We start from the raw sequence: 20,440 nt of genomic DNA, 5'->3' as shown, positions 1-20,440 counted from the left end.
GTGCCGAGACTTTTTTCTGTTTCTCCAGTTTTGCCTTTTGCCTCCAGCACCTTCACAAATGTGCTCTGGTTGTGCGGTAGGTTCTACCCATTATCTACTAGCAAGCGACTTTAGAAAACCACTCTGTAATGTAGCTTGTACTATGTAGCTATGTGGGATTCACCTTCTGCTGTTTGGGCCTCTTGATCATACTAGCTACGGATCCACCTCATGGTCTAACACGTCTGAAGAGGAGGAGAAGATGGAAGTTAAAGAAGAGGAGAAGATGGAAGTTAAAGAAGAGGAGGGGAGAGCAGTCAAAGAGGAGGTGGAGGAGAGAGCAGTCAAAGAGGAGGTGGAGGAGAGAGCAGTAGCAGTCAAAGAGGAGGTGGAGGAGAGAGCAGTCAAAGAGGAGGTGGAGGAGAGAGCAGTCAAAGAGGAGGTGGAGGAGAGAGGAATGAGAGAAAAGCAGGAGGAAGAGATCAAAGAAGAGGAGGATATAAGCATTAAAGAGGAGGAGGAGGAGGAGGAGGAGAGACTAGTCAAAGAAGAAGAGGAGAACAGGGAAGTGTCTGCTCCAGATCTAGAGGAAGAGGAGGAAGTAGATAGTATCACTGACCCAGGTAAGTTCAGGTGTGGAGTATGGAGAGAGGTTGGTGCCTTGGCGGCCAAAGGGGATTCCAAAACTATTGTAGTGCTTCTGCTTGCATCCAGTCAAGTTTTCAGTGCTCTGTTCCTGATTCTAACCCCATATCTGTTCATATTCCCACAGGAGAGATCTCCAACCCAGGTTCAGACAGTGAGCCCAGTTCCAAAGCATCAGGAAACAATAAACAACACAGACAGAGGAACTCAAGACAGAAACATCACCACTGCATGGACTGCTTCACTAGTTTCTATGAGCCAGAGGAGTTGAGAAGACACACTTGTAGGCCCCGCTCCTGCCCAGATTGCAGAGGCAGTTTTATTTGTCCAACTCACCTGAAATTACACGAACAGACTCTCAATAGAAAGAAAACTTACCCGTGTGGTCAATGTGGAAAGAGTTTTCAGGCACCAAGCAAACTAAAGACACACCAGCTAACGCACACAGGAGAAAAACATTACTACTGCTCTCAGTGTGGGAAGAGTTTCAGTCAGGAAGGAGATCTAAAGAAACATCAGCGAATACACAGTGGAGTGAAGCCTTACCACTGCTCCCAGTGTGGCAAGGCTTTCACTCAATCATCAGATCTGAAGAAACACCATAGAACTCACACAGGAGAGAAGCCTTTCCACTGCTCTCAGTGTGGGAAGAGTTTCAGTCAGTCATCAAATCTGAAGACACACCAGCTAACTCACACAGTTAAGAGGACTTACCACTGCTCTCAATGTGGGGATAGTTTGACTAGTTTATATTTTCTGAAGAAACACCAGAAAATGCACACAGGAGAGAAGCTTTACCACTGCTCCCAATGTGGGAAGAGCTTCAGTGTTGAAGGAAGTCTAAAGCAACATCAGAAAATACACAGTGGAGTGAAGCCTTACCACTGCTCCCAGTGTGGGAAACGTTTCAGTCGGGTAGGAGACCTAAAGAAACATGATAGAATACACCGCTGAGAGAAGCCTTACCACTGCTCTCATTGTGGGAATGAGAACTCTTGAGTCATCTGAGAATACACACAGGAGACAAGGCATACTGCTGTGATTAGTGTGGGAATTGTTTTAAATGGGACAGAGGCCTGAAAGAACATCAAAGGCAAAGGACAGCAGTGCCCAATACTGATCTTACAATGGCGTTACCAAACTGGTCAACCTTATATCTAACTAATATTGACTGCCAGTTTTTTTTCATTATTCTATTTAAAAAAATGTTTTTTATAAATGTTTTAAGTTTAACATTTTATTCAGACAGCTGGAAACAGAGGGGGAGACAGGCAAGTGGGAGATCAATAGGAAGGACACAGGGATTGATCCCCGGTCTCAGGTGGGGAGTAGAGTACACGTGACTCAATGTGGGCGTTAAGGCTAGACCACGGGCTCTGCACATTATTCTGTGAAACCTGATGTTCTTTTTCAGTATTCTAATATGAAAATGTACTAAAGAGTATTAATTATGCCAAGAGTGTCACATTTGAATTAGTGTATTTTCTTCCAGACAATCAGTTCAGTTTGTAGCTGCATAAATCAATACTATAAATATTACAGTAGTCCTTAAGGAGGTACCATAACAAATTACTTTTTGTATTTAAGTAATAAAAACTATAGCCACTGTAGTTAATATAGTAATTATCTGTAAGGTCCCTTAGTCGAGCAGTGAATTTCAAACATAGATTCAACCACATAGATCAGGGAGGTTTTCCAGGTTTTCTCAAAGAAGGTCTCCTATTGGTAGATGGGTAAAACAAAACAAAAAGCATACATTGAATATCCATTTGACATGGTGAAGTTATAAACTACACTTTGGAAGGTGTAACAATACATCCAGTCACTACTAAGATACAGGTGTCCTTCCTAACGTTTCTGGAGAGGAAGGAAACCACTCAGGGATTTCATCATGAGATCAATGTAGACTTTAAAACAGTGACTGAGTTCAATGGCTATGATAGGAGAAAACTGAGGATGGATCAACAACATTGTAGTTACTCCACAATACTAACCTAACTGACAAAGTGAAAAGAAGGAAGCCTGTACAGAATTAAAAAAATATTCCAAAACATGCATCCTGTTTGCAACAAAGCACTAAAGTAATACTGCAAAAAATGTGGCAAAAGCAATTCACTTTTTGTCCCGAATACAAAGTGTTACGTTTGGGGCAAATCCACTACAACACGTTACTGAAGACCACTCCAAATTTTCAAGCATAGTGGTGGCTGCATCATGTTATGGGTGTGATTGTAATCGTTAAGGACTGAGGACTTTTTTAGGATAAAGAAATGGGTTGGAGCTAAGCACAGGCAAAATCGTAGAGGAAAACCTGGTTCAGTCTGCTTTCCACCAGACACTGGGAGATGAATTCACCTTTCAGCAGGACAATAACCTAAAGCACAAGGCCATATATACACTGGAGTTGTTTACCAAGAAGACAGTGAATGTTCGTGAGTGGCCTAGATGCAATTTTGACTAAATTCTGCTTGAAAATCTATGGAAAGACTTGAAAATGGCTGTCTAGCAATGGTCAACAACCAATTTGACAAAACTTGAAAAATTCTGAAAAGCATAATGGGCAAATATTGTACAATCCAGTTGTGCAAAGCTGTAATCGCCATCAAAGGTAATTCTAACATGTATTGACTCAGGGGTGTAAATACTTATGGAAATGAGATATTTCTGTATTTCATTTCCAATTAATATGCAAACATTTCTGAAAACATGTTTTCACTTTGTCATTATGGGGTATTGTGTAGGTTATTATGGGGTATTGTGTAGATAGGTTGGAAATACAACGATTTAACCTATTTTTAATTCAGGCTGTAACACAACAAAATATGGAATAAGTCAAGGGGTATGAATACTTTCTGAAGGCACTGTACATATCTACCTAATACTGACTGACTGTTTTTGTCATTATTCTGTTAAACCTTTTATGTGTGTGTTTTACGTTTAGCTTTCTTTTTTTTTTTACAATGAAGCGTGAGTCGAGAAGTAGGTGCAGGTGAAACGTTTAATAAAACAACAAACATGAAAACAAGACAGCGTAACAGTGGCGATATAGCATGAACACAGGAACAATACCGACAGAGGAAGATGGTTACTATTCCGGCGACGTCGGACGCTGGAGGGGAGAGGTAGACGTGACAATTTTATTCAGACTGCTGGAAACAGAAAGGAGATCAATAGGAAGGACACAGGGTTGAAAAATAATCGAAATATGAGGTATACTCCCAGCAGAGCCCCAAGTCCAGTGGGTATATCCTCTGGCGTGTTGATGTTAATGTGTTGATGTTCTCTGTATATAGCCAGAATGATTTTGCAGTGCACGGTGATTGAACAGGTTTCCTGTTATATTCAGAGGTGTAGAGAGTTTGAAGTCTGTGAATCCAAAAAATTCAAAAGGTATGTTAATTGGTATTGGTATTTTAGGCATATCAAATTTACCATCCTCCTTCCTTACCTTGCCAATGAATATCCCATAGGCCTCTACATTATGGACAATGTATGTGTATGAAAACCATTATCCCGCCCAAAAATTTCATTCACATTCACCACAAAAACCAAGGTATGATGAATATAACAGGAAACCTCTTCCATCACCATGCACTGCAAAATCATTCTGGCTATGGATACGGAAAACATCGAAACATTGACATGAACAATAATTCGCAGGGTAATTTGTATTTTTCTATCACAAAGTATAATAGCTATATTCTCCAGTCCAGTTGGTGGCGGTAATGCAACATTATATTGGATGCCAACCGCCGTTAAACACCAAAGAAGAAGGAGTTAATCTAGAACAACAACAGCTGCCAAGGTAATATCTAGATTTCTAATATTCTGTAACGTTTCCATATGTAAACATTAGTAGTCGGATTATTTGTCCAAGTCCACCAAATGATGTGTAAACAATAGCTATTTTAGCAAACGTTAGCTAGCGTACTCACTGGCCATTAAAATGCCTACTCAAGCTAACTAACGTTTCTATCTATCGATCGATCATACCAAGCAATTCTTAAATATGCTCTTGTGAATGATACCGTTATTTGTTATTAAGACAGCAATGTCAACTGTGTGATGTGTGAATTGTCCATCTTCAAGATGGCATAAATCTATTGGCAACCCTTAGCTAGTAAGTTAGCATGGCTAGTTAGCTAGGCTGTTTCTAAGGCTGGCTAGCTAGCAAGCTAGTTAATTTAATTTCAGTATCTAATCATTAGCTAACTGGTAATTTAGAGATTACAAATCAAATGTAATTTTGGTTTGGCATTATTTCAAACAAACTTCTTGCTGATAATTTGTCTATCTAGCTAGATCGTTTCATCCTAGTGAGAAAGGTGACAGCTTACTGACGAATTGTACTAAAGCTAAACCAACTAGTTTAACATTGCTAACGCAAGCTGTACAATCGCCAAAGCAATGCTAGCTAGCTACATGTATTAGTAGATTCCAAGTGGATGGAATATTTAGTTATATTCCTTTATTAACTTAGCTGTTCCAGTATTTTGTGAAACTCACCTTACGTTTTCGATTGTGCCTCTTTTGAATCCTACTATAGCCTTCCATGTCTGAACCCAAGTCCCCGGGTTCTTACTGTGGCTTTCCAGGACAGATAGAGATAAGCTCACAGTGGGGTCCAGAGATGGTCTTAGTGAAGCTGGAGGACTGTAGTCAACCACTGGAACTCAATGTGATAGTCAAAGAGGAAGAGGAGGAAAGGGAAGTCAAAGAGGAAGAGGAGGAAAGGGAAGTCAAAGAGGAAGAGGAGGAAAGGGAAGTCAAAGAGGAGGAGATAGGGATTAAGGAGGAGGAGATAGGGATTAAGGAGGAGGAGATAGGGATTAAGGAGGAGGAGGAGGAGATAGGGATTAAAGAGGAGGAGGAGCGCGCATTCAAAGAGGAGGAGGAGGAGCGCGCATTCAAAGAGGAGGAGGTGGAGGAGGCGGAGGAGAGAGCATTCACAGCGGAGCAGAGAGCAGTCACCGAGGAGGCGGAGGAGAGAGCAGTCACAGAAGTGGAGAACAGGGAAGAGGAGGAAGAAGTAGATGGTAACACTGACCCAGGTATGTTCAGTTGTGTAGGATGGAGAGAGGTTGGTGCATTGACAGCCACAGGGGATTCCAGAACTTTTATTGAGTCTTTACACCAATCCCTAATATAGGGATTGAAGTAGGCTCTATCCGCCAATTAGGGCTGTGTATGTAAATGTATCAACATGCACAGAAGATCAGACTGAGCATTTCAATGGCAAATGGAGGCTCAGGGAAATCAATGATAATAAATATATTTCAAGTTATTTTCATGAAATAAAAACACGCAGTGATTTATTAGACACAGTGATGATTTAAAAATACTGCATGGGGGCTTTAACATTCTGGGCCTGTTTTCAGCGGGAGATTAGAGGCCCAAGTGTCAAACACGCGTTAGTTTTGAATTTCCTCATGTAAGAACGTGAGCACTGGCATTTTCCAGCCCTAACTCCAGGTTCAGCAATGTACGTGTCTAACATCAGCTCACTTGTGCTGAGGTGGGAGGGGTGGCAATATTTGAGGCGTGTCATTAAATACACACGCAAAAATGTCAGTTTCATGCAGCGCCAAAAGGAACGTTTCAGACCCACAAACAGCAGGTCTTCTAGGTAATGCAGTTGATTTTGAGAGTGGAACCACAGCCTATCCAACCTTGACACACAGTGCCCATGGTAGAGAGATGTTCATTTTGTGTCGGTGAATCTCGTATATAGAAACACAGCCTACCCTACTCCTTAGTCCTGTCTGGTTTAGCAGCATCACATAGGTGTCTTTTTATCCTGGCCATTAGCCCAGTAGCCTAATAATAAAGGGCTTTTAAATGGTCTACTGAGAGAGCCTTGAAATATTTGCCTTAATGTTTTTTCAGTATTCACAATTCACATACCAGCATACTTCATTTTCCTTGTTTTTGAGAAAGCTATCCAGCCCTATTTTCCGATTACCAAAGACATGGGCGCTCCTCCAAACTATTCCATCCTCCTATAATGCCATGAACTATTGGTAGCAGCCGAGTATTGTGTAAAGGCGTGTAAAGACATTTAGGCGTGTGCACAGAGAAGCCATTTATGACTTGATGTTTCTGACCCAATCCTATTTAGAAATATTGTTGTTGGTTTAACAAATAGATGGGGTTTTAATCAAATTAAACGGAAAAACAAACTTATTAGAAAGATTCAGCATCCATGGGTTTATGGTGAGATTGTACATGGTTCCAATTCCTATTTATGGAAAAGTGCAAATTTGATCTGTTAGACGGTTGAAGGATGTTTATAAAACATAACATTACAGCAGTATAACGGTGAGTGGACATTCCCCCTGTCTCTTTATATTGGACCTTTATCCAGCTCTTGTCAAAAGTTTATATGTAAAACCCTCCATAGTCTAAGTTGCCTTGTCTGTATTAAAGGCACGGGGAACATTTTATGGTGCCTGTAACTGTATTTAGGCAGCCTATTTTGATTAGAATTAGATTAGAATTATACACTGTCTTTTTAGGCCTTATCAATAGCCTAGTGAATTTAATCTTGCTTATTGACTGTTTGGCATCATCAGACTGAATTTACAGTAGGCCTAGCCCCTATATCAGTGTTAATGCTATAGCCTATGTTTAATAATGTATTTCCATGTTGAGACAATGCAATAAGAATAATGTTGACTGCAAGCATGTTCAATGTATTTAGCAAATATGGGGCGAGCAATTTAATGAACTAGGCTATAAACGGACTAATATACGAATTGGAGTTGATGACAACGCAATAAATAAAACTGTAAATACACAACATGAAGGAACCACATATTTAGCCATGGAGCACTTACTGATTGGCCAGTGAGGGGCCAAGTCTCCAACCCCCACAACTTGTTTATTCATCAAAACCCAGCTCTTTCACGCCACCACAAGCTACTGCGTCCATCATTTCGGTTCTGAAAATAGCACAATATTTACCATTGCAATAGGTGTGTTAAAATAGAGCCCTCTGTCAAATTTGTAGTTCTGGAGTGGCCTATTCAAAGTCCAGACCTACTCCCAATTAATAGAGAAAATTATTTGCCCCCTTTCTGATTTTTCACGGCACTGTATGGGTAACGGGGTTGACGTGTTATTCTAAACCACTGTTTTCCACCACAAAACACCACAAAAATGGCCATAAACAGTAGAACCAGCTCACCTGCTTTTTCATATAGAGTAGAACCAGCTCATCTGCTTTAACATAAAGAGTAGAACCAGCTCACCTGCTTTAACATAAAGAGTAGAACCAGCTCACCTGCTTTAACATAAAGAGTAGAACCAGCTCACCTGCTTTAACATAAAGAGTAGAACCAGCTCACCTGCTTTAACATAAAGAGTAGAACCAGCTCACCTGCTTTTACATAAAGAGTAGAACCAGCTCATCTGCTTTTACATAAAGAGTAGAACCAGCTCACCTGCTTTTACATAAAGAGTAGAACCAGCTCACCTGCTTTTACATAAAGAGTAGAACCAGCTCATCTGCTTTAACATAAAGAGTAGAACCAGCTCACCTGCTTTAACATAAAGAGTAGAACCAGCTCACCTGCTTTAACATATAGAGTAGAACCAGCTCACCTGCTTTAACATAAAGAGTAGAACCAGCTCATCTGCTTTAACATAAAGAGTAGAACCAGCTCACCTGCTTTAACATAAAGAGTAGAACCAGCTCACCTGCTTTAACATAAAGAGTAGAACCAGCTCACCTGCTTTAACATAAAGAGTAGAACCAGCTCACCTGCTTTAACATAAAGAGTAGAACCAGCTCATCTGCTTTAACATAAAGAGTAGAACCAGCTCACCTGCTTTAACATAAAGAGTAGAACCAGCTCACCTGCTTTAACATAAAGAGTAGAACCAGCTCACCTGCTTTAACATAAAGAGTATAACCAGCTCACCTGCTTTAACATAAAGAGTAGAACCAGCTCACCTGCTTTAACATAAAGAGTAGAACCAGCTCACCTGCTTTAACATAAAGAGTAGAACCAGCTCACCTGCTTTAACATAAAGAGTAGAACCAGCTCACCTGCTTTAACATAAACAGTAGAACCAGCTCACCTGCTTTAACATAAAGAGTAGAACCAGCTCACCTGCTTTAACATAAAGAGTAGAACCAGCTCACCTGCTTTAACACTATGATTCGACTATTAGATGGTCAATGTTTCTGTTGAAAAAAAAATATTTAGAAGGAATAGTGTCTTTGTTTATATTTAAGCAAGGTTAAAGATCAATGTTTCAGCCTACATTGGCCTTCATCAGAATAATCCCACAATGGGAAGTGCCAGTGTTATGCCTTTCCTTTTGCAATGATGATACGTTTTGTTTTAGGTTGCACCTCCTCTTCTTTCCAAAATGAATAGTTTCACCATCTTAAAACGAGAGTTCAGTTTGCGTAACAGGGTTGACCTTAAAATGAGGGACGGTAAATGAGTCACTAATCACATGAAATAAATAATCATGTTCAGAAAAGACTTTCTATAAGCATCAACATCACCACTAGGGCTTTACAATGATGGTGAAAATGTTGATACATTTTGGTGTTAGATGGGTTAAAATCTTCCAAGATGCCACTGAGGTGCACAGGAGGGACATGACAAAATGCTACATATCTGCACTTATCTGTGGTCATTTAATATAACAAGCTTTAAAAAGTCATTATTGGTGTACAATTTCTACTTAAAAGACACATTTTTCCTGGAACAACCCTGTTGTGTTTGTTTAAAGGGGTGGCCGGTAGCCTAACGGTTAGAGAGGTGAGCCAGCGACCAAGGATTGCCAGTTTGAATTCCGGGTCCTGCAGAGAAGTTGGTGCATTGGCAGCCCCAGGGGATTCCAAAACTCGGTCGTGAAGTGAGCTGTGCAACAGGAAGGTTGCTGGTATCTGATATCAAATCCTAGATGTCATCACCCACTGGTGTGCCCTTGAGTAAGGCACTTAACCCTCCACAACAACTGCTCCACGGGCGCCATAGTATGGAAGTTTCCCTGCTCCAACCTCTCCAACCTGTGTGTGTGTCTTTCAGGGATAAAGCAGAAGTTAACATTTTCATTGGGCAAATTCGTAAATCTAGAATCCTTAGTTGCTACATCCATTTTTAGACTTTGAAATTAATGATATATATACCCATTGATTCTTGAAGAATGTAACTTAGAAATGGCTCATGAGCGTAGTTCAACAGTCGCTCCCCATCAGAACCCAACATACAAGCTTGTTTTACTCCAATATTTGTAAACAATGTTAAATGTAACCAAACACTCTATAGCCTCTAAACATGGTTAAAACTATAATTTTGATATCATGCATGGTCAGTCCTTGCATCTTCAGATCTGTCTATATAATTTGAGAGTGGTTACATTTCTCAAAGCCTATCCCTCAGAGTTTTACCAAAACAGAGATGGGGTGTTTTTGTTATTGGTTTAATTAAGGAATCTAGCTTTTAAAGTCCAAGTGCAGTCAAAATTCATTTTTTCCTGTGTTTTATATCATTTTGTACGACAGCTGATGAAACTAACACTGTAAAAGTGTGATTGAATTTTTTTTTTTTTCTGGTTAGTTGCTGTTTTACACAGGACCTTCTAATCAGCAGACTTGCGTGGATGGGAGTTTAGGCTTTCTATGGTGATATCACCATGTGGTAAATTGTGGAAAACGTCTTGCCGGAAAAATTGTTTTTTTTAGCCAAAAAGCTATTTTTTTCCCCCAGTTTCAGTGGAAATCTACACTGAACAAAAATGTAAACGCAACGTGTAAAGTATTGGTCCAATATTTCATGAGCTGAAATAAAAGATCCCAGAAATGTTCCATATGCACAAAAAGATTATTTAAATTTGGGGCACAAATTTGTTTATATACCTGTTAGTGAGCATTTCTCCTTTGCAAAGAGAATCCATCCACCTGACAGGTGTGGCATATCAAGAAGCTGATTAAACAGCATGATCATTACACTAGTGCCCACGGAACTGGGGACAATAAAAGGCCACTCTAAAATGTGCAGTTTTGTCACGCAACACAATGCCACAGATGTCTCAAGTTTTTAGGGAGCAGTAGTCATGCTGACTGCAGGAATGTCCACCAGAGCTGTTGCTAGATAATTTAATGTTCAATTCTCTACCATAAGCACGCTGGAGAAGTGTGCTCTTCACCGATGAATCCCGGTTTCAACTGGACCGGTCAGATGGCAGAAAGCGTGTAGGGTGTCGTGTGGGGGCGAGCAATTTGCTGATAACGTTGTGAACAAAGTGGTAATGATGGCGGTGGGGTTATGTTATGGGCAGGTGTAAGCTACGGATAATTAATAAGATTTCATTTTATCGATGGCAATTTGAATGCAGAGGTACCGTGACGAGATCCTGAGGCCCGTTGTCGTGCCATTCATCCACCGCCGTCACCTCATGTTTCAGCATGATAATGCATGACGCAAGGATCTGTACACAATTCCTGTAAACTGAAAATGTCCCAGTTCTTCTATGGCCTGCATACTCAGACATGTTACCCATTGAAGATGTTTGGGATGTTCTGGGTCGACGTGTGTAACAGCGTGTTCCAGTTTCTGCCAATATCCAGCAACTTCGCACAGCCATTGAGGAGTGGGGCAATGTTCCACAGGCCACAATCAACATCCTAATCAACTCTATGCGAAGGAGATGTTGCTCTGCATGAGGCAAATGGTGGTCACACCAGATACTGACTGGTTTTCTGATCCATGCCCCCTTGAAATTGTTGCTTCTTGCGTTTAGATTTTTGTTCAGTGTATTCAAGTAAAGTACTTAATTGTTACCCAATAAATGGTTTGATATTGATATAAAAATGGCTGTTAAAGACCATTTCAATGCTGTTCCTGATTCTAACCCCATATCTGTCCATATTCCCACAGGAGAGAGCTCCAACCCAGGTTCAGACAGTGAGCCCAGTTCCACAGCATCAGGAAACCATAAACAACACAGACGGAGGAACTCAAGACAGAAACATCACCACTGCATGGACTGCTTCACTAGTTTCTATGAGCCAGAGGAGTTAAGAAGGCACACTTGTAGGCCCCGCTCCTGTTCAGATTGCAGAGGCAGCTTTATTTGCCCAACTCAACTCAAATCAAAACAGACTCAAAAAATGCTGCCGACATACCCGTGTGGTCAATGTGGGATGATATGTGAAACACCAAGCAAACTAAAGACGCACCAGAGAACTCACACAGGAGAGTAGCCATACCAATGCACTGTTTGTGGAAAGGGTTGCAGTCATTCGGACCATCTAAAGACGCACCAGAGAACTCACAGGAGAGAAGCCTTACCACTGCTCCCAATGTGGAAAGAGTTTCAGTCAGTTAACAACTTTTAGAAACCACCACCTAACTCACACAGGACAGAAGTCTTACCGCTGCTCTCATTGTGGGAAGAGTTTCAGTCAGTTAGCCAACTGAAATACACACCAGTTAATTCACACAGGAGAGAAGCCATACCACTGCTCTCAGTGTGGGAAGGATTTCAGATCTCCAAGAGAATTAAAGTCACACATGAGAACTCACACAGGAGAGAAGCCATTCCACTGCTCCCAATGTGGAAAGAGTTTCAGTCAGTTATCAAGTCTGAAAAGACACCAACTAACTCACACAGGAGAGAAGCCTTACTTTTGCTCTCAATGTGGGGATAGTTTCACCAGTTTATATTTCCTAAAGAAACACCACCTAACTCACACCGGAGAGAAGCCTTATCTCTGCTCTCATTGTGGGAAGAGTTTCAGTCAGTTAGCCAACCTAAATACACACCAGTTAATTCACACAGGAGAGAAACCTTACCACTGCTCTCAATGTGGGGATAGTTTCACCAGTTTATATTTCCTAAAGAAACACCAGCTAATTCACATGGGTGGAAAGCTGTTCCAATGCTCCCAGTGTGGTAAGAGTTTCAATCATTCATCAACTCTGAAGAAACATCAGATAACTCACACAGGGGAGAAACCTTACCACTGTTCTCAGTGTGGAAAGAGTTTCAGTCTGGTAGGAAACCTGAAGAGACACCAGCTAACCCACACCGTAGAGAAGCCTTAACGATGCTCTCATTGTGGGAAGTGTGTCAGCCATTTACACTACCTAAAGTCCATTTAATTCACACAGGAGAGAAACCATACCACTGCTCGGTGTGGGAAGAGTTTGTCAATCAGCAAATTTGAAAAAGCATTTTGGAATTCACACAGGACAAAAGCTGTGTCATTAGATGGTCCCATGTAGCTCAGTTGGTAGAGCAAGGTGTTTGCAACGCCAGGGTTGTGGGTTCGATTCCCACGGGGGGGCCAGTACAGAGAAAAATGTATGCATTCACTACTGTAAGTCGCTCTGGATAAGAGCGTCTGCTAAATGACTAAAATGTAAATGTAAATTAGATCTAAAGACACCAGTTTGTTTACATAGGGGAAAAGCCTTAACTCTGCTATCAATGTGGGGATAGTTTCACCAGTTTATTTTTTTTTTAAAACACCAGATAATTATGACTAATAATATCTTACCTGGTTAGTTAAAGGGGGTTAAAAAAATACTTGCAAAGGAGTGTGGCAGCTGCTCCCAGTCAGTGAACAAATTTGAAGACCCACCATTTCACTGGCACAGTGTGAGGAAAAGATTCAGTCCCATAGGCGACCTAAAGAAACACCAGCTAACTCGCACTGGAGAGATTCCTTACGATGTTCTTAAAATAAAGCTGGTGTGATAACGCTTTATTGTGAACATATCCCTATTTGAGGAATCACCAAAAAGGCAACACTGCAGAGAAAACTCAGTGAAGTTGACATTGTGGAATCCATAGCTAATATCTGTCCATAGAGAATCCTGAGTAATTACAGACATCATATATTCTAGTTGGATTTCTATAATCGCTTATTTAAAAAAATTCAATAATAGAATTTAGTCACGAAAAATGTATACAACAAAAACTTCTAAATGGCAGAAAATAAATACAACTATTGTAAGTATCCTTGTTGAAGAGTCATTATTTCTGGTGCTTTACAGATAGGCTATACTGTAAGTAAGGCAGTGGCGGTTGGTGCTGTTTTAAGATGAGAAGGAATGTATTTAAAAAAATGTATGAGCCTTATTTCTATTACAGCATACTGGATGACTGTCATTCATATTCCATTCATCTAGATCAATGTAACATCGATAGGTTTAGGCTACTACATGATACTTACATTTTCCCTATACCCAACATGAGGTTGCTTCAACCTGGCCTATGAATTAAAGTTTAAAACATAGGTGCACAGGTTGAGATAATTTTGAGTAATCAAGGTGACAGACAGTGACACATTCAATACTGCCTTGCACACTTGCCTACATCTAGCTGATCTAGGGTTTAATCATTAGTCATTAGTCCAACAGTTGCACATTAGAGTTTCTGTTAGACAAAGGTAAGTTTATCCCTGTTTTGTTCCATTTGCTTAAGTTTATGAAAGGTTTTTCAACAGAATGGGTGGAATGAACATACCACTGATCACACTTAAACAGTTCACTTTCATAGCAGCCACATAAAAACAGCATGATCACTTTGCTTGTTGAATACAGTACCAGTCAAAAGTTTAGACACACCTACTCAAGGATTTCTTTATTTGTACTATTTTATACATTGTAGAATAATAGTGAAGACATCAAAACGGTTAAATAACACATATGGAATCATGTAGTAACCAAAAAAAGTGTTAAACAACTCCAAATATATTTGAGATTTTTCAAAGTAGCCACACTTTGCCTCGACAGCTTTGCACACTCTTTGTATTCTCTCAACCAGCTTCATGAGGACTGCTTTTCCAACCATCTTGAAGGAGTTTCCACATATGCTAAGCACTTGTTGGCTGCTTTTCCTTCACTCTGCGGTCCAAGTCATCCCAAACCATCTCAATTAGGTTGAGGTTGGGTGATTGTGGAGGCCAGGTCATGTGATGCAGCACTCTATCACTCTCCTTCTTGGTCAAATAGCCCTTACACAGCCTGGAGATGTGTTTTGGGTCATTGTCCTGTTGAAAAACATGATAGTCCCACTGTGATTCCCACCGTGAAGCACAGAGGATGATTGTGTGGGGTCCTTTGCCTGTGATGTATTTAGAATTCAAGGCACGCTTAACCAGTATGGCTACCACAGCATTCTGATTTCACACAGTCTCCTCTGAACCGTTGATGTGTCTGTTACTTGAACTCTGTGAAGCATTTATTGGGCTGCAGTCTGAGGTGCAGTTAACTCTAATGAACTTATCCTCTGTAGCACAGGTAAGTCTGGGTCTTTCCTTCCTGTGGCTGTCCTCATGAGAGCCAGATTCATTATAGCACTTGATGGTTTTGCGACTGCACTTGAAGAAACTTTCAAAGTTCTTAAAAATGTCCATATTGACTGACCTTCATTTCATTTGAGCTGTTCTTGTCATAATATTGACTTGGGTCTTTTACCAAATAGGACTATCTTCTGTATATCACCGCCTACTTTGTCACAAAACAACTGATTGGCTCAAACGCATTAAGGAGCAAAGAAATTCCATAAATTAATTAACAACTTCTTAGGGATCAAATCCCTTTAGCGGGATCGATTTGACAACATCCGGTGAAATGGCAGCGCGCCAAATTCAAATTAAATTACTATAAATATTTTTATCTTTCACGAAATCAGAAGTGTAATACATAAAAATAAAGCTTAACTTCTTGTTAATCCAGCCACCATGTCAGATTTCAAAAAGGCTTTACGGCGAAAGCAAACCATGCGGGGTGCTGTCCTCAGATAATCGCATGGTTTGCTTTCGCCGTAAAGCCTTTTTGAAATCTGACATGGTGGCTGGATTAACAAGAAGTTAAGCTTTATTTTTATGTATTACACTTCTGATTTCGTGAAAGTTAAATATTTATAGTAATTTAATTTGAATTTGGCGTGCTGCCGTTTCACTGGATGTTGTCAAATCGATCCCGCTAAAGGGATTTGATCCCTAAGAAGTTTAATTAATTTATGGAATTTCTTTCCTTCTTAATGCATTTGAGCCAATCAGTTGTGTTGTGACAAAGTAGGTGGTGGTATACAGAAGATAACTCTATTTGGTAAAAGACCCAAGTCCATATTATGACAAGAACAGCTCAAATGACATGAAGGTCAGTCAAGTTTTTAATTAATTTATGGAATTTATTTTCTTCTTAATGTGTGGTGCTGACAAACATGACAAACATTTTTCAACCAGGGAGGTGCGACACGACAGTCAGAAATAACGATATAATTCATGCCTTACCTTTGAAGATCTTCTGTTGGCACTCCAATATGTCCCAGAAACATCACAAATGGTCCTCTTGTTCGATAAATTCCTTCTTTATATCCCCAAAATGTCAATTTATTTGGCGTGTTTAATTCAGAAAATACACCGGTTCCAACTCGCCCAACATGACTACAAAGTATCTTATAAGTTACCTGTAAACTTGGTCCAAACATTTCAAAAAACTTTCCTAATCCAACTTTAGGTATTTTAAAACGTAAATAATCAATCAAATTTAAGACGGAATATACTGTGTTCAATAGTGGATAAAATGAAAGTGGAGTGAGTTCCAGGTCGCGCGTACCAAACAAAAAAGTACACTTGGCTTGACACTCAGAAAGGAAAGGGCTACTTCTTCATTTCTCAAAGGAAAAACATCAACCAATTTCTAAAGACTGTTGACATCTAGTGGAAGCCATAGGAACTGCAAGCATATTTCTATTAAAAAGGGATTGCCATAGAAAACGAATGGAAAACAGATAGAGCTCAAAACAAAATTTCCCTGGATGTATTGTGCTCGGGGTTTTGCCTGCCAAATCAGTTCTGTTATAGTCACAGACATTATTCAAACAGTTTTAGAATCTTCAGAGTGTTTTCTATCCAAATCTACTAATAATATGCATTTCCTAGCTTCTGGGCCTGAGTAGCAGGCAGTTTACTTTGGGTACGCTTTTCATCCAGACGTCAAAATACCGCTCCCTATCCCAAAGAAGGCACAGCTGTTATAGTGGTATGGTGTTGATATCGTTGATATCGTGTATTCATAGTAACCAAGAGTGGTATGGTGTTGATATCGTTGATATTGTGTATTCATAGTAACCAGGAGTGGTATGGTGTTGATATCGTGTTGTCATAGTAACCAGGAACGGTATGGTGTTGATATCGTGTAGTCATAGTAACCAGGAGTGGTATGGTGTTGACATCGTGTGTATCTAAAGAGCAAAAGGAGTGTGCATTGTGGCTCTGGGAATTCTCGACGCATGAAGTGAACAGCTTTGATTTTCGAAGCAGGGCACCGGCAAAAGGTTTTCAAATCAAATGTTATTTGTCAGATGTGCCGAATATAACAGGTGTAGATCTTACAGTGAAATGCTTACTTACAAGCCCCTAACCAACAATGCAGTTTTAAGAAAAATACATTTGAAGTAAAAAATTGCTAAGTTAAAAATAACATAATTAAAGAGCAGCAGTAAAATAACAGTAGCGAGGCTGTATACAGGGGGTACCGGTTAGTCGAGGTAATTGAGGTAATATGTACATGTAGGTGGAGTGACCATGCATAGATAATAAACAGAGTAGCAGCAGCGTAAAAGAGGGTTGAGGGGGGGCAATGCAAATAGTCTGGGTAGCCGTTTGATTACCTGTTCAGGAGTCTTATGGCTTGGGTGTAGAAGCTGTTAAAAAGCCTTTTGGACCTAGACTTGGAGCTCCGGTATCGCTTGCTGTGAGGTAGCAGAGAGAACAGTCTATTACTAGGGTGGCTTGAGTCTTTGACAATGTTTAGGGCCTTCCTCTGACACTGCCTGGTATAGAGGTCCTGGATGGCAGGAAGCTTGGCCCCAGTGATGTACTGGGCCATACACACTACTATCTGTAGTGCCTTGCGATCGGAGGCCGAGCAGTTGCCATACCAGGCAGTGATGCAACCAGTCAGGATGCTCTCAATGGTGCAGCTGTAGAACTTTTTGAGGATCTGAGGACCCATGCCCCTCTCCTGAGGGGGAATAGGCTTTGTCGTGCCCTCTTCACGACTGTCTTGGTGTGTTTGGACCATGATAGTTTGTTGATGATGTGGACACCAAGGAACTTGAAGCTGCTCCACTACAGCCTTCGATGAGAATGGGGGCGTGCTCGGTCCTCCTTTCCTGTAGTCCACAATAATCTCCTTTGTCTTGATCACATTGATGGAAAGGCTGTTATCCTGGCACCACATGGCCAGGTCTGTGACCTCCTCCCTATAGGCTGTCTCATCGTTGTCGGTTGTGTCGTCGGCAAACTTAATAATGGTGTCGGAGTCGTGCCTGGCCATGTAGTCATGAGTGAACAGGGAGTACAGGAGGGGACTGAGCATGCACCCCTGAGGGATCCCCGTGTTGAGGATCAGCATGGCAGATGTGTTGTTAAGGTCCTTAGCTTAGTGATGAGCTTTGAGGGCACTATGGTGTTGAACGCTGAGCTGTAGTCAATGAATAGCATTCCCACGTCGGTGTTCCTTTCGTCCAGGTGGGAAAGGGCAGTGTGGAGTGCAATAGAGATTGCGTCATCTGTGGATCCATTGGGGCGGTATGGAAATTGGAGTGGGTCTAGGGTTTCTGGGATAATGGTGTTGATGTGAGCCATGATCAGCCTTTCAAAGCACTTTATGGCTACAGATGTGAGTGCTACGGGTTGGTAGTCATTTAGGCAAATTACCTTCGTGTTCTTGGGCACAGGGACTACGGTGGTCTGTTTGAAACATGTTGGTATTACAGACTCATTCGGAACAGGTTGACTGCACCACAGACACTGGGGACGACGTCGTCGATGAACTTATTGATGAAGCCAATGACTGATGTGGTGTACCCCCCAATGCCATGGGAAGAATCCCGGGAACATATTCCAGTCTGTGCTAGCAAAACAGTCCTGTAGCTTAGCATCTGGATCATCTGACCACTTCTTTATTGACAGAGTCGCTGGCGCTTCCTGCTTTAATTTTTGCTTGTAAGCAGGAATCAGGAAGATAGAATTATGGTCAGATTTTCCAAATGGAGGGCGATGGAGGGCTTTTTATGCATCTCTGTGTGTGGAGTAAAGGTGGTCTAGAGTTTTTTTTCTCTCCCTCTGGTTGCACATTTAATATGCTGGTAGAAATGAGGTAAAATGGATTTAAGTTTCCCTGCATTAAAATCCCCGGCCACTAGTTGCGCCGCCTCTGGATGAGCGTTTTCCTGTTTGCTTATGGCCTTATGCAGCTCGTTGAGTGCGGTCTTAGTGCCAGCATCGGTTTTGTTGGTAAATAGACAGCTACGAAAAATATAGATGAACTCTCTTGGTGAATAGTGTGGTCTACAGCTTATCATGAGATACTCTACCTCAGGCGAGCAAAACCTCAAGACTTCCTTACTATTAGATTCATGCACCAGCTGTTGTTTACAAATATACACAGACTGCCACCCCTTGTCTTACCGGAGGAGGCTGTTCTATCTTGCCGATGCAGCTTAAACCCCCCCCCTAGCTGTATGTTATTCATGTCGCTGTTCAGTCACAACTCTGTGAAACATAAGATATAACAGTTTTTAATGTCCCGTAGGTAGGATATACGTGATTGTAGATCATCTCTTTTGTTATCCAATGATTGTACGTTGACAAATAGGACTGATGGAAGAGGCAGATTACCCACTTGCTGTTGGATCCTTACAAGGCACCCCAACCTATGTCCCTGATATCTCCAATATCTATCTTTCTCATGCGAATCACAGGGATTTGGGCCTTGTCGGGTGTCTGAAGTAAATCCTTCTCGTCCGACTCGTTGAAGAAAAAAATCTTTGTCCAGTACGAGGTGAGTAATTGCTGTCCTGATATCTAGAAGCTATTTTCGGTCATAAGAGAAGGTGGCAGAAACATTATGTACAAAATAAGTTACAAATAACGTGAAAAAACACACACAATAGCACAATTGGTTAGGAGACCGTAAAACGGCAGCCATCTCCTCCGGCGCCAATGGCATCCCGTTGGACATTGATAATCAATATTTCAGACAAAATATTCCAGGATTAGTTCATGCACGTTGCTTGACTCTTTTGGAGAATGGGGAAAAGGAGCTAAGTTTATCTGTATTATTGATGTTTGATGAGCATTTACCACCCTATGTAAAGTTGGGATATATAAGATACGCGGTAAGATCGTTCGTGCAAAACCCGATGCAATGCAAGAAGTGTAAAAAGTTTGGCCATGTGTCAAGTGTTTGCAGATGGAAGGAATATGTTATTGAAGAGTGTGAATGTAACATGTAGCGACTGTGGTGGGGATCATATTTCTGAATCCCCTGAGTGCCCTGTTAGGGTGCAAGAGCATTGAAGGGGCAAGAAGCCACAGTTCTGAAGAAGATATGGCGAAGGATGCACCACAACCAGTTGCCAATGTTATTCGTCAATCCAGTGATCTGGATACGCTTATTGTGAAGAAGGTGGATTTTGTAGCTTTCATAGCAACGGCTATTAATTGTACTGCACAAGTGTCCAAGAAGCTGGACGTCATATCTGCAACCGAGAGGTTTTTGGGCCTCCAATACTTAACGGCAGAAGCACTACATGGACTACTGTTGCCAGGAAATATCCAGCCATCACAGGATCCTTATGAGCCTGTGTAGGAACCTGATTAAACAGAAAAGCAGGCTGATTTAGTTTAATTAACATTTCGTTACTCATAGTTTTTTGTATACGTTTTATTTTTTACCACGCATTGTTTTCCTTTTTGGATCCTTATTATCCACCTGTACAGTAGGTGGCGGAACGCACATATAATTGTTGCGAACGCCATTATACCAAA

At 41.0% G+C, this 20,440-nt stretch overlaps 1 protein-coding gene across 2 annotated transcripts; it reads left to right on the top strand.

Annotated features, from left to right (window-relative positions):
• Positions 1-4,350: 4,350 nt before the first annotated feature.
• LOC123725412 (uncharacterized) lies at positions 4,351-13,607 on the top strand. 2 transcript variants are annotated; one of them, XM_082958581.1, is made up of 4 exons: positions 4,351-4,429; positions 5,171-5,675; positions 9,373-9,574; positions 11,523-13,607. In XM_082958581.1, exons 2-3 carry the CDS (start codon positions 5,177-5,179, stop codon positions 9,495-9,497), a joined length of 624 nt encoding a protein of 207 aa, XP_082814707.1. In that variant the 5' UTR covers positions 4,351-4,429; positions 5,171-5,176; the 3' UTR covers positions 9,498-9,574; positions 11,523-13,607. The 2 variants fall into 2 exon arrangements, with proteins under 2 accessions (XP_082814707.1, XP_045546659.1); XM_045690703.2 differs by lacking the exon at positions 9,373-9,574.
• Positions 13,608-20,440: the final 6,833 nt, after the last annotated feature.

This window comes from Salmo salar, chromosome 12, assembly GCF_965601325.2.
Source record: "Salmo salar chromosome 12, fSalSal1, whole genome shotgun sequence".
In the NCBI taxonomy this organism is placed as follows: domain Eukaryota; kingdom Metazoa; phylum Chordata; class Actinopteri; order Salmoniformes; family Salmonidae; genus Salmo; species Salmo salar.
The sequence above is the reverse complement of the archived record's forward strand: the minus strand, read 5'-3'. Positions and strand labels throughout refer to the sequence as shown.